The sequence below is a fragment of the Astyanax mexicanus genome, chromosome 7 (assembly GCF_023375975.1).
Source record: "Astyanax mexicanus isolate ESR-SI-001 chromosome 7, AstMex3_surface, whole genome shotgun sequence".
Lineage (NCBI taxonomy): Eukaryota > Metazoa > Chordata > Actinopteri > Characiformes > Acestrorhamphidae > Astyanax > Astyanax mexicanus.
In genome coordinates, this window is record NC_064414.1 from 34351857 (window position 1) to 34367005 (window position 15149).

General features: G+C 37.9%; 2 protein-coding genes across 2 annotated transcripts; both read right to left on the bottom strand.

Annotated features, from left to right (window-relative positions):
- Positions 1–466: 466 nt before the first annotated feature.
- lrit2 (leucine-rich repeat, immunoglobulin-like and transmembrane domains 2) lies at positions 467–9190 on the bottom strand. Its single transcript, XM_007249487.4, has 3 exons — positions 9029–9190; positions 6252–7033; positions 467–4708 (listed from the first exon to the last, which is right to left on the bottom strand). The coding sequence occupies exons 1-3, from the start codon at positions 9145–9147 to the stop codon at positions 3918–3920; spliced, it is 1692 nt and encodes a 563-aa protein (XP_007249549.3). The 5' UTR covers positions 9148–9190; the 3' UTR covers positions 467–3917.
- A 547-nt stretch (positions 9191–9737) lies between these two features.
- On the bottom strand, positions 9738–14496 carry lrit1a (leucine-rich repeat, immunoglobulin-like and transmembrane domains 1a). Its single transcript, XM_015605854.3, has 4 exons — positions 14121–14496; positions 12383–12843; positions 11743–12048; positions 9738–11555 (listed from the first exon to the last, which is right to left on the bottom strand). The coding sequence occupies exons 1-4, from the start codon at positions 14240–14242 to the stop codon at positions 10516–10518; spliced, it is 1929 nt and encodes a 642-aa protein (XP_015461340.3). The 5' UTR covers positions 14243–14496; the 3' UTR covers positions 9738–10515.
- Positions 14497–15149: the final 653 nt, after the last annotated feature.

Consider the following 15149-nt stretch of genomic DNA (forward strand, 5'->3'; position numbering starts at 1 on the left):
AATTGGAGCTTTTGTCTTGGAAAGACATCAGTTTACAGATGGTTTTAGTAACTTGGACACGAAGGCGAAAGAATGGCAAATGCTCTGTGAGGTTACTATTGGTAATAGTGTAATATTTAGCAGCTGAAATGATTTGTGAATCTTATACATCAAAAAAAAAAAAAGAGAGAGATTTTCTAGCACCCTTTCTGCCAGAAAATAACAATTCTTTACATTCACTATAAAAAATATTTTTTAACAAAATGTTTTTTTTTTTTTTCTATTTTATCCTCTTAAAAATCACACTTAAAATCACCTTGTAAAAAAGTGGAATATATGATTTATTTGTCTTTAACAGTTGTTAGCTGGCCATTTTAACAAAACTAAGTGTGAAAATATTCTTTATTACACATTCTGCTACATTTTTCATGACATAAATACACATACACATATATCTCTGTCAAATAGAGTTTTTAACTTAAAAAATAAACATCTCTGTGATTTTCTGTGATTTTACAGAAATATATTACATTCACTATATAAAAAACAACCTTTGCACAAAAAATGTACAGCATTTTGTCTGTAATATCTTTCTCTAAAAATGTACCCTAAAAATCACCTCAACATATTTTTGTACAGGTGGAACACATTGTATAAAGAAAGTCAAGAAAATATGCTGGAAATAATAAAAATAAAAAAGGTAATTTTCTGTCTCCCCTGCTTTTGTGGATTGGAGCATGACAGGAGGAGCTTGAGGTTTTCAATAAGCCAAACCCTGAGAATCAGTAGCGCATGGCTTTTGTAGCTATTATTAAATCAAGTGAACAGTGGCATGACTGTCCCTGCGTTTCACTGAGCCAGATGGTTGTGTGCATTATTACGTAGACGTCTGACGCAGATGTGTGCTGTCTGTCCCTCTCCCTGCTAGGAAAAAAAAAACATTGTCCTACATGTTGACATAGTGTATAATCTTAATGTAAATATAAAATACATGATCAAAGACAGCTGCATAACATTATATACATGTAAAGATTACAAGTGTGAATCATTTGTGTCGGTGCAGTGTGTTTTATTTCTCTTTCTCAGAACGATTAAACTGAGACTAAATGCTAAAATCCTCTGCACTGATAAATACATTCTACTTAAATTCACTGCCTCACATGATAAACTGTACTGCTATTCTCAGATAGAATAAAACAGAATGATGGAGATGAATCAAACTGCAACAATGTCTCAGGCCTCAGAGACATAAAAAGAGACATGTCTGCGTCATTTGAATGTTGCAAAGCGCACATCAGGAGTTCACCAGAGACCTGTGCCCATTTTAAAAGCTAAGGATTTGGGCAGCTATTGGGTCCAGATGATATGGGACAGGCATCAAAAATCCTAATCTTCTTTTATACTAGTGCGCTCGTATTGTATGCATTAAAATAAATCTGTTGCATAATAAAGCCCTGGCTATAACAAACATGCAACATACGCCAACGTAAATTCCAGATGACTGCAATCAAACAAATGTATCACAACCTGTAACACGTGAGATATGTTCAACTGGAGCTCTCACCGCTGCATATAGGCTGATTTTTAATATAGGCTATCTTTACAGTGCATTTATACACTATCTGTGACTGATATTTCAATGTTTGCTACTGTAAATTATTATATAGCACATCTCTCTCAATCTCACTCAAATTATTCACACATCCTCCATTTTAATTTGTTGTTATGCCTTGAAAACTGAAATATTCTGTATATCATGCCTCATCCAAAGATAACACAGATCTTTTTATATATTCCTTATGTATTTATTACTATTTATTCATTATGTGCAATATATAGCTGTAGTGCTCTGCTGTGTGCATCTAAATTAACCACGTATAGCAGAGTCTTTTTACCAATCACAGTCACTATGTGCATTATCACCATTTATTTAATATTTATTTACAATGTATTTACTATCACCATGTTTCCTGTAATCTTTTCTAGATTTATATATTTTTGGTATTTTTATATTCTATTGTATTTCTTTTCTCTGGAAAAAAATTAAGAAAGCACTTCATTTTCTGAATCAGTTTCTCTGATTTTGCTATTTATAGGTATATGTTTGAGTAAAATGGACATTGTTGTTTTATTCTACAAACTACAGACAACCTTTGTCCCAAATTCCAAATAAAAATATTGTCATTTAGAGCATTTATTTGCAGAAAATGAGAAATGGCTGAATAATCCTGTTTTTTAATTAGTTTTAATGTATCTTGACATGTTCACCTCCACCAGTCTTACACACTGCTTTTGGGTAACGTTATGCCACTTTTGGTGCAAAAATGTTGATTGTGATCATTCATCTTCCTCTTGATTATATTCCAGAAGATTTAATTTGTTAACATCAAAGAATATATATTTTATATATATTTAGTATATTTTCTGACACATCTTCTGTCCTGTCTTCTGTACTGCTGTATCTTGTATTATCTTATTCAATGAAGCCCCCTAAAACACTGAATGGACAGGACTAAACTACTGTAGACTGACGGTGTAGATAACTTATGTACTTAAATTGGTTTTACATCACTAAAGAAAAGCTGCTATGCTATTTTAAATTCTTTATGTGGATGGTGGAGTCCAGCATCCAGTTTGTAGCTAATAATGGCCAGATATTAAGAGATGGACAAAACAACACAAAATAAATGTTAATTAACTTAAAAAGTATTTTCTTTTTGTGTTTCTCTTTTTGAGTCACCTTACAAGCATCAATTCCAACTACTACAAATAAAAGCACACAGCTACAGGAGTATCGCATTTAACACAACCATTTAACTAATGTTCTTCTTAAAAAGGATTACGGTGTCTATTTTTAACCCTTAAAGTCTGTTCCCTGAGACAATTAAAGCTGTCTGGATCATGTTGTAAGACTGTGACAAATACACAGATATACCAAAAGTCACGGGATAACAGTATCTAAATCAGGGGTTGGCAATTAAGTTTAGCCGCAGGCCAGATATTTTCCAAGCTATTACGTGGCAGGCCACAAAAAAAAATCTGTTTTGAAAAATGAAGTGTGAATAGGATAAAGTGCTACAGACTAGTAGCTCTCCAGCACAGAGGGTTGTTGAACCCAATTTCAGAACATTTTATCTCAAAGCAGGTAAACACTTATAAGGAGATAGGCAGCCCAATAAAAGGCAGAAAAACAAGAACGGGCATAACTAAGTTCACGCTGAGCACGACGGAGGGACAGGGGAGGCTTGAAAACTGAAGTTCGCCAGAGAAGCATTTTATTTTTTATTTTTTCATTATCAATCATTATAGTTGAAACAAACTCACAGGCCAAATGCTTCATGCTTGTGGGCCACATCTGGCACGCAGGCCACCTATTGCCGACCCCTGATCTAAATTGATCAAGAAGTATAATCTAGGGGGTCCCTTTGGAAACTTTGGCAACACCTTTACCCTCAACTCCACCATTTGTGAGGTGTTATACCACAGTTGGTGGTAATGGACAAAGACATGAGACATGATATTTCTTCCATGTCCCATGACATTTGGCATGTCAGTGCAATTGTTGTGTAAAAGTGTAGGTAGATCTTAGTCATCTGCACATTTTAGAAGTTTGAGTGAGACACCTTGTTGTCAGTGCACTACTTCATATGAACAAGAAATATGTATATAGTATATAGTATATATAAATATGTATATAATGTATATAGAGGACACATGTGTCTGGAGTGGTGTACAGCCTTGCTACAGCTCCCGGGGAGCAGTGCGGGTTATGGGGCTTAATTAATAGGTCAACAGTGGTAGCTGGGCATATGTTTTAAAACCCCAATCCCTGGCATTGAAGCCACACCCCAGTCATCAATAACCCAGTGCTTTAACCACTGAGCCGTCCCTGCCCTACATTCATAATTGTAAATTATGGTCTACGAGTGTATGTAAAATCAGTACAGCTGTGTTGAGGGTTTGTTTTTCTGGATTTTATCTTCAGATCTTCTGCGAGTGTTGTGTCCCTCGTTGGAATCTTTGCAGAGGCCTTCATCGCTGGCACCCTGGAGGCTATCAAAGGTCCCCTGCCCCTCATCCGGCCTGTGCGTTTGCTCTGCCCGCCTCCAGTTCCTCCACGTCTCCAATCCACGATCGAAGCAATGGAACTTAGTGTCTGTAGTGCAGGCATACATTCCTGCAGGCACAGCCAGCACCATAGCTAACACAATGACCACGATATGAATGAGCTTCTCTCTCTGCTCCATCTCGCTCATGTCGCTGCCCGTCACAAACACAATGCACTGACCGTTACGGGGGGCTTGGTTCTTTAGAGTGACACAGATGTCATACTTAGTGGCCGGCAGCAGGTCTGTAACTGAGTAGGTGTTGATACCAGGGCCAATATAGATCAGCTCCTTTTTGGGTGTGTCGTATCTGCCGAAGTGGATGCTGAACCAGGTCTCTGATGGGTTTTCTGTCACAGCATACCACTCAATAGTGATGCCGTATACCGTCTGCTTGGCAATCCGGATATCAATGTAAACATTCTCCTCAGGTGCTGTAGCAGGATATGCTGGGGAACGGGGATTTGACTGGTCAAGAGATTTAACGTCCACCAGAATGCTGACAGATGAATTGCCGATGAAGTTGTTGGCTGTGCAGGTGTACACTCCACGATCAGCTAAGTGCAGGGATGGAATAATCAGCTCAGACTTGACTGTCTCTTCATTCACACGGGTCTGAAGTTCTTTGGAGAAAGGAGACAGCATTTAGTCACAAATTTAAATCACAGATTTAGATTCTGGATTAAATATTTTCTAGTAAATCCAATACTACTAATATTAAATTCTTAAAATATCACTGTCCCATTTGTAGTTCGGCATGCCAGAGGAACAACGGCCGAATGTCTGACAAATAATAGCTTATAAACAATGTCAGTGTTGGTTTGAACCTGTAGGATTCACCATTAGCAGATTATTTAACTAAACATGCTTATTTCACTGTTTAGGAAAGGGCCCACTCCAGCCTATATGCTAATACTACAAAGTCTGACCATAAAATTTCACCTTAAAATAATAATTTATTTAAATGTACTTTGTTTTTTTAGTCACTCTCTCCACAGGAGTCCCACTGACCTGCCCTAATTAGGCAGATCTAAGCCTTCAATGGGAGTCCTGGATGGAGTAATTGGGGATGGAGCCAACCTTTTAAACGCAGGATCCACAATGGTTGCCAGAGAGAGTACTGCTGTCACACCTTTTATGAGTTATGTTGTTTGGCTTTAAATTTCTTATGGTAGACTTACTATGTTTGAGAATTTTACTTGTACATCCCATAGCTTGTGTTCTTATGAAATTTAAATAATTTTTTGGGGACAGGTAAAACAGGTAAAAACAGGTAAGAAAAGGTGAACATTTACATTCCAAAAAGTGGGCATCCAAATGGATTTTGGTTATTGGTTTAGTGTAGTTAGCTGTTTATTCTGTTTGTTTCGGAGCTTGTTAGCTGTATTATATTAGAGTAGGGGACTGTGGTTAAGCTGTTCCTTTCTTTGGTGCTGTCTAGTTTGACTCTCTCTTAAATGGAACAGTTTTTAATATTTCTGATGTAAAAGTTTATTTTATTTTTTTCTTTTGGTTACCCAATTTCAATTATTTTAATTACAATGTCACATGTTTGTGATCCTGACAAAATGAAAAAATAAAAGGTCTGTCAAAAATCTTAACTAAATTAGACTAAACAGTGACAGATCATTACCCTAAACAGCATGGATTCTACATTAGTTTGGCAAGCCTATTTATATTTATGTGGGGGGCACGGCCCTATGTTTGCCACCATTGGCCAACAATTTTGTATGTAAAGCCATGAAGTATGGTCAGTTTTATGACTCCTTACATTCTTTAAAATGTCAGTGTTTAATGAATTACTTGAAAAATCTTCTCTCAGACATTGTTCCAAGTACTTTTGGGCACATTTAAAAGTGCGAATTCACAGCATGAGACTAAACATAGCTCAGATGGGGCCAAACGTGCTCCATGACTGATTGAATGACATGTTTTGACCTCTTAAGATTGTTCCCAAGAAGCGTCAGAGGGCAGAAGTCATATTACAGTGAAAAATCTACATCAGTGGAATATTTACATTCAGATTGGTTGTACAGAAATCCCTCTCAGGACCATCTCTACATGTTGCTTAATGCTGTGTATTAAATACCTAATTTGCAGTGAAATATATCTGCTGGTCTGTAAAGAAAATGTATGCTGATGTGTTGATACGGGAATAAACCTTACCATGAAATCCTCTTAGTATCTTAAGACCATATGTCCACCAGACAGCTGGTTCTGGTCTGGCCATTGCGAAGCACGTCAGGGTGACGTTTGCCCCTAGTGGCATGCTAATGTTGGTGGTCGGACTAGTCGCTACGGGTTTGATGCAAGTCTTTAGCTCGACCTCGTGGAAGAATTTTCCCGCCATGTACTCGGGGCCACTGCAGCTTAGGTAGGAGTTCATCAGGATGATGGGTGGGCTTAGTGACATCACAAACTCCACAAACCCTCTGAGGCGGCAGTCGCACTGCCAGGGGTTCTCGTGAAGAGCCAGAACCACGTTGGTTGGCACAGTTTCCCGCTCTGCACTCTTAAAAACACGGTCGTACAGAGGCCACTTCAGGAACACGTCTTTAGAAATGACTGTAAGCTGATTGAAGGATAAGTCTAAGTAGGTCAGACCTGGCAGAAATTTCAGTGCGTGTTCAGGCAGAACATCCAGGCGGTTGTGCTTCAGGTCCAGGATCTTCAGGCTGGGTGCGTCCTCAAATGCTGTCCATGGAACCGAGCTCAGTTTATTCCCCTCCAGCCTGAGCTCAGTCAGATTATTTAACCCCTCTAGACTCTTTATATTAATTATAGTGATATCGTTAAAGTTTAGCCAGAGATTCTCCAGTGATTTATAACGAGAGAATGCACTCTTAGGAATTTCAGTCAGGTGAGATTTCTCAATCCGGATTTTAGTGAAATCCTCAGGTATATCTTCAGGTATCCTCGATAAAGGTGTTTCCATGCACAAGAGAGACCTAAAAAGATTGGGAAGAAAATGTTTAACATACATATTTTTCAACCCTTTGAGGCTTGATGGTCTCTGTCAGAAACCACTTTTTGGTGTAAACACGCTCTGTTTCAAGGAGGTAGTGATACACATCTGGGTAGGTTACCTCTGGCAAGCGTTTTAAATCAGAGGAAAAAACTTCTCTCTTAAATCCTTATCAAAAGGATCAGGAGAAGAGGTTTGATGACTAATTACTTTTTTCTGACCATATGTTTTTGCTTTGTTTTCGGGAGATTTGCGAAATATGCGCTCTCATTTTGACAGCTGTATAGTTGAAAATAGCGCCACCGGAAGCGTCGAAGGAACAGACATGCGCAGTAGCTTTATTATTGTTTTCCTCATTGAAACGGTCTATACAACAGTTAGTTCCGACCTAGCCGTGCTGATATATGTGATAACATCATGGCCTTCTCACACAAACTTGTATCACTTTGTATTAGCTTGGTATGTCAGGGTGTTAAAAATTTAAAATAAAGGATTTTTTTCCTTTTGATTTAGATACAGAGGCTGAATTGTGACACTGCCTTCTAAAAGAGGCATCAGCAGTCAAGTTGGCATATCTTTTGTTGTAGACACAGATATTAATGTACTAACCCATTTTTTACTAATAGGAAGCCATGAAGCATTGCTACGGCAACATCACTGCACAAGTTCTCCAACAGCTGTTGCACTATTTTTTATGCTGAACCTCATTTTTAATAACTGCTACGTGAATGAGTCAAACACCTTGTTATTATTAAACAAATGCTTACTACACCGTACACACCCAAAAGCTAGTATAAGCACTAAGTACAGAATTGGAACATGCCAAAGGTCTGGCCCTGCTAAGATTAATTATTTAACCAGCCTAGTATTTTATGTCCTTATTGGTGATATTTCACCCAAGAAAAAGAAAACCCATTTTTAAAGAAACTACTTCAGAAATGACCTTTAACCATGTGCCTACAAATCACAACCCAAATCTGCTCTAGTTGGTTAACTACAGAAATGATGTGCATGCCTGAAAGGGTTAAGTAAACCACTTTTGCTTACCATATAATTACGGCAGGTTTTGTCCTGTGTCCTAAGTATTTCCAGCAGCATTAGCCTGCAATGTTGTTTCTTAGACTACACTTTAAATATGCTTTTCACAGATTATTTGCTAATTAGATGTACATAACAAATATTGGCCATGAAGCTAAACTAAAAAAAAACATGTCATTGTTATCCCAAACAATAGATTTTTTTTGTGAGGTTTCCAGCAAAAATAAAAATGACTAGTGTTTTTTTTTACTTATTAATCCCCCAGCTTTTGAAATATATACCTGTTTTAAATGTTTGAGATGACACATACAGAAAATCATAAATAAATAAAACGGCTGCTGTGTAACATCCAATCTATATATATACTATTAAAAGAGACAATTGTCATAGATTTTTTCAGCCTATCATATACTGTATCTGCTTATAAATGCTGTATTCCTTTAGAACAGAAACAATTAAAGAAAAATACAGTTAAAAGAAGGTACCATATTTTTTTTCTCTTTGAGGAAAGTAGTTGAGGTCTTGTGAGCTTGTTTGAGGAATAAAGATTCCAAGTTTCAGATTAATCTACAGCCAGTGCATCATCAACTCACCCGATTTAACATAATTAATCTCTGATTTACCAAACCGGTCATCGATATGATGAGCACCATATTTAATACTACACTCGCATAAAGAGAGCTCAAGAAATGTTTTAATTAAAACAAATAAAAATTGTCACTGTTTTTTTATTATATTACTTGTAATTTATTTTAATATTACTATTTTACTAAGCAAATAAATGCTTTTCACCCAGAAATGGGGCTTCTACATTCTAATTTGTACAGCTAACTTAAACATTTTACTAGTTAACTAGTTCTATAAATAGAAATGAAAATAGGTCAACAGTCACAGCGTTCTGCCACAAGTCATCAGTCTAGTAAAGGCAAAAAGGACTAACCTTCCTTGGCGACTGGTCGTGCAGCTACATCCAGCCAAACACTGTACATCATTTGAGTTGATCTGTTTTACAGAGAGAAGCAACAATCCCAAACCAAGAACATTACAAATGGTATCCATTGTCCCGTAAAAATCACGTCCACTCTGCTTTTGTATAGGGCATGTCTACAGGCACAGTCCACTAAATCCTATTACCAGTAATCCTTGATGTGCTTCGTAATGTAGCACGCACTGTTTACGCTCTTTTAAAATAAAATATATTTTTTATTGACCAAAAACATACATAATAGTATATTTGTTGCTTAAAACAGGAACAGGAATAGTATTGTGAGCATAATGAATAATAGCAAAGGCCATGTTGAGAGTAGATCAGATAAGCTGTGCTGTTTTTGTTGCTACGTCATCATTCGCGGTCACTCAGTTGGAGGTCATGTTAGGGCCATGCGACATGGTAAATATATATTAAATAACAATATTTATCATCACATTTTCTTATTCTAAAAAAGTCATCCAATTAAAGTGTAATTACATGCTTGTAATAAAATTTGCAGTTGGTCAGTGTATTTCCCAAAATTGCATATCATTTATCACAATAACAAATTTATCACAGTACAATAAAATATTGACATATTCCCCAGCTCTAGGTCAAATCCTGAAATAACTCAGACACTGTAAGCATTCATATAAAATCTTTATTTCTACATTATGAAACACATTGAGGTTTGGGGTATAAAACAAAGTTAACAAAGTTTAATTGTCAGGATAAATCATTGACATGGGTCACATTTATGCTAAAAAGCTGAATACAGATAAAAATGTTGCCACATCTAAAAATCTCATAGAGTTTTATTATTCAGCAACATTATTAGAATACTGCTAAAAGTATCATTATATTAAACTACTTGAGTTAGTGCAAATTAATCAGTTCACTTCAGAAATCTATTTAAAGATGGTTCTAAAATATACTGTATTTACAAAGCTTAAACTACATGGAATGTAAAGATGAAAGGAATATATATTTTTAATGTACTCTGGATGTATATACATATATACAGTAGTACTTTACATACAGTCAGTCAATTCACTTAGTCAATGACAGTTTCCCTTTAACCATGGATCAATATCTGAAATAAAGGTCAGTAAAGTTCATGTTTGTGTGCATGTGTATATGTCTGTGTGTATATGTGTGTATGTGTTTAGTCCCGGGATTGCTCAGCCACAACCCCACCACCAGCCGTATGGCTTAGTCGTAAAACTAAGTCCATGAGTGTAGTAACAAAGAGCACAGCTGATGATCCAAAGAAGAACCACTCACGACTCTTCCTATTGTGTCCTTAGTTACTAACTCCATAGGTATCCATATATAGATTGTATTTGTATTTAGGAATGCTCAGCGAGGTACTGCTGGTACAGATTGTGTGCACTCAGATACTGGGGCTGAGCCTGGATACCTAGGCCGTGTGGTGGAGCGGTGGCTGAGGGAAATTGTCAGCAGAAGTATTCGTTCGGCTGTCCCTCAATCTTAGCGGTGGACTCAGAGTCCAGGCTGGACCTGGCTGAGAGCAGTCTGTTGGACTCCTCTGGGTTCAGTCTGTTCAGATATTCCCCCTCCAGACCTTTAGCCTTGGTGCTGGGGGACAGGGTCTCAAACGTCACGTATGAGTCCGGAATGTCTTTGGACTTTTTGCCCAGAAATTTCTGGATTTTCCTCTTAAGCGCCCCACAGCAGACGATCACAGTCAGAGGCACGGCTATCACACAGGCAACCGTGATTACAACTACATTAATGAGCTTTTGAGTCCCATTAGCGCTTGCCGCCGCATCTGTTGAGAAGATTACGCACTGCTCTTTTTTGGGGATCAGGCCTTTTACGCACACACAGGCAATGTATTTGGTTTTTGGAACCAAGCCCTCGATGAGGATCCGGTTGTTGCCGGGACTGACATTAATTCGTCGCATATCCCGCTCTCCAAACACAGCGTAGAGCACACTGAAGGCCGTGGTGTTCTTGGCCTTGGGTGCTCGCCAGTTAAGACACACTGTATAGTCTGTATCTCCGATTACTTTGACGGAGCGGACCACTCTCTCAGGGTCTTGCTGCAGGGACGACGTGTTTGCTGCGAGATTGCTCAGATTGGTTTCTAGGAGTCCATCAGGACCAGTTGTTTGAACATTCGTCCCACTGTCTGCAATACTGTCACTGTCCATGCCAGGATAAGGGCCAGTGTAAACTACAGGGGCTACAAGAGCAGAGGCGGGAGTGGGTCTTGGAGACACATATCTGGCAATAAGTTTTTCTTGATAAGCTGCCTTCACAACAGGGCCCGGCTTCTTTCCTTTGACTTTCTTTGCATTTGCAGTTTGATTTTCCATTTTTGGAGAGTCGCTTATGATCAGAGAAATAACTGCTTCAGCACTCCCAGCATAATTAGTGGCTTTGCAGATGTATTTCCCAGAGTCGTAGAAGGAAACCGCAGGCACGCTCAGAATAGACCAAACGATTCCCTCTTTAGAGTTCTCTTGCTGAACTGCAAAACAGAAAAAAACAACACATCTAAGCACACAGGCCAGCCAATTTTAATAAAATGCAAGCAAGCAGTATTGTGTAATCACATTCATTACAAATGAGTGCCTCCAGCCAGCTCTTTGTGTAATTATGTTGTATTAGTACCGCTGGCTAATGCGCCTTAGCCGCCCGCCACAGTGCTGACTCACCTGTCCCATTCAGTAGCTTTCCATCTGCTCTCCTCCAGGCCAGCTCAGGGATGGGGACCCCGATGGTGCCACAACGCAGCAGCACGTTGTTGCCCACTGCGCTCCTGACCCGGGCTACAGCCGTATGAACCCTGGGGCTCTGGCATCGTCTCAGCTCTGCATCACTAAACAGAACCCCCGACAGACTCTCAGGATCAGCGCACCTCAGTCTGGTGTCAATAAAGGCCACGGAGAGTGACGGGAACTTCTGGAACTGGACCAGGTCGTAGAGTCGGCAGTCACAGAGCCAAGGATTGTCATGGAGCCCTGCAGAAAAAAGCAATGGGATTTAGAATCACTTTACAAATGAGGACTGTGAGTAGGCTGTTACACTAAGTCACAGAAATTATGGTTTGAAAAAAAAAATTACTTGAAAGGTGCTTGAAAAGGGTACATCATTTCCACATGACTAAAATATTTATCATGTATATGTATTTAACACAACTTCTTAAATAGCATTTATGTTTAAGGTGGAAATTAAAAGCATATATTTGAAATCATTTTAATTTCACTCCACTTCACTGCCTATCCAGTCTGGTTTATTCATGAATACAAATAAATAAATATTTCATATTTCATAAGTGTTTGTCAAGTTGCTCACCCAGAATCATTTTTGAACTCTCCAGTCCTTGAACAGCTTTGATTGTCAACCATGTAGCCAGGACTTCAGATGGTAATGTCAGCAGGTTGTTGCTGGACAGGTCCAGGTAGGTTAAGTTTTTTATGTACAGTGTGGCCTCAGGTGGGACAGAGGACAGCTGGTTATTGTGCAGGTCGAGGAGTCTCAGACTGGGCATGTCCATTAACGATTCCCATGGAAAAGTAGTGAGGGAATTACCATCCAGCCTCAGCTCCTCCAGGCTGTACAGACCGCGGAAACTGTCCGTGTTTAGGGATGCTAACACATTGAAGGACATCCACAGAAATTCCAGATTGGAGAGGTAGTTGAAAGCTTCGCTGGGAATCCTCTTGATGGCTGTTTTTTCTATTCTGAGTTTGGAGGTGTCAGCGGGGAAGCTGGCAGGCACCAGTGAAATCTCAGGATCATTACAAATCACACTCCTGGACAAACAAATACAGAACAAAGAGTTCATTTATGTTCTCTGCAAAAAAAAGTGTTAGACTGTTTTTTTAATCTTTTAAAGAAATTAATGTGTGTAGCATTTATGACAGTACAATATCAGATTTTACTTCATGAAGAAGTAATGATGAACTATAATAAATAATATAATATATAATAAATAATAGTAACAACACTAATTACAAATGCACATTCTTTGAAGGAAATTCAGAATGGTGGCGTAGCTGAATGGGTGGAACAGGATAAGAAAACAAGCAGACAAACAGATAAGTGTGGGTCAGAATGATTGGAGTGTGGATTAGAGTGTAGTTGTCTGCACCGAGGGAGTCTATGAAGTTTGGTGGCTTGGTTGTGTGTGAATATGAATGGGAGTCAATAGGAGAAACAAGAGATTAAAATAAAACAACAAATAACAAGTGTGAGTTAAAACGACTGTAAATTTGTTTATGGGGGCCTGATCTGAGATATTAAGTCTAAAATGATGTGGATCGCTCAAGCAGAAATATACAGAAAGTAGGTGTGCATCCATAATACTTAGAAGAAGAAAGTCAAATAAGATAATAATAATAATAATAATAATAATAATAAATTAAAATTATTTTTATTATTATTATTATATTTTTTATTTTAATAATTATTATTTGTATTATTTACTGCAAAATTGATGTTCACAAGTACCAATACAGTACTACAATTGCACATCATAAAAGGTATAGGCACTGAGAAGTGTAGGCTGTAATGTGTTTTGTTTGTTTAAGTAATATCACTGAAGAGCTGGGCAATGTAATATTTTATCATATTTTGATAAATATTTGAAGCATGCATTATTATTATTATTATTATTATTATTATTATTATTATTTACTGCTAAATTGATGATCACAAGTACAAATAGAATACTAAAAAGCTGCACAATATAAAAGATAGAGCAGAGGCACTGAGAAAAATATCACTGCAGAGCTGGGCAATATGATGATGTTTTATCAAATTGTGTTCAATATTTTTAGGAACAGCATATCAAGAAAATGAATAGAGTTTAAAAAATACTAAGTTTTAAAGAGTATCTGAAAGCAGTTTTTAATAACCACTGATGCATTTTGTCTGCATGTAAAACATTGTGATAAATATCATATATCGTACAAAAATGTATTTAAATATCGTGATATACGACTTTTCCCATGTCGTCCAGCACTCATGTCCCTGTGTAGTGAGAGTAACTTTTATTTTGAATGCATTTTTAAGTGTATTTTTGACCTACCTGGCTCTGGATCCATCACTCAGGCTGTGGTAGAAACAGCTACACTGAGAGGGACAGGAGCTCCACACCGGCTGGAACTCCCCTGAAACCAGCCAAAGCCCCAGAAAAACCGCGAGCACCATGATTCCCCTCCTGCTCTTCAGCAGCTGACCCTCAGAAACTCAGTCAGGAACTCAGAAAAACAGCTTCCTGCGCTTTATCCAGATATCTGCAGCATGTCGTCCTCGCTCTGCCTCAGCGTCCCATAGTGATGTGAGTGCGGCCAGTCCAGCAGATAAAAAGGATAGAGGGGGATTAGTGAAAGCGCGCGCGTTATTTTCATTTAGATGCGTATTGCATCTTGGAAGCCGATAGGCTAAGCAGAGACGTAGCAGTTTATAATAGGTCTAAAATACTTCCCAACTGCTCATAATGCATGATTTTCCCCATCGCTCTTAATCCGCCTCCTTCCATAACACACACACATACACACACACACACACACACACACACACTTTTTTCAGCGCTATCGTGACAGTTAAGCCCATAATTTCGCTACATAATTCAGGACGAGGCTCAGACAGCACTTGTAAACAGAGCTGCTGGACATTAGTTCAGATGTGTTCACTGCTAGCAGCTTTAAACAGGTCTGCCACAATAACTATTTTGTTGGGATGATATATTTTCCCAGAAATAATTCAGCTAATATATATTATTGTCATTTTAAGTGTATTTGCGCCTTTTTAAGGAACAGTGAACTTTTAATAATGTAAAATGTATGGATGTACTGATGTCAATATCGGTTATTACACACACACACACACACACACACACACATATATATATATATATATATATATATATATATATATATATATATATATATATATATATATATATATATATAGCTCTGGAAAGAAATGAAGAGAACACTTCAGTTACTAAATCAGTTTATCTGATTCTGCTATTCAGAGGTATATGTTTGAGTAAAATGAACATTGTTGTTTTATTCAGTAGTTACATTTCTTCCAAATTCTAAATACAGCTTTC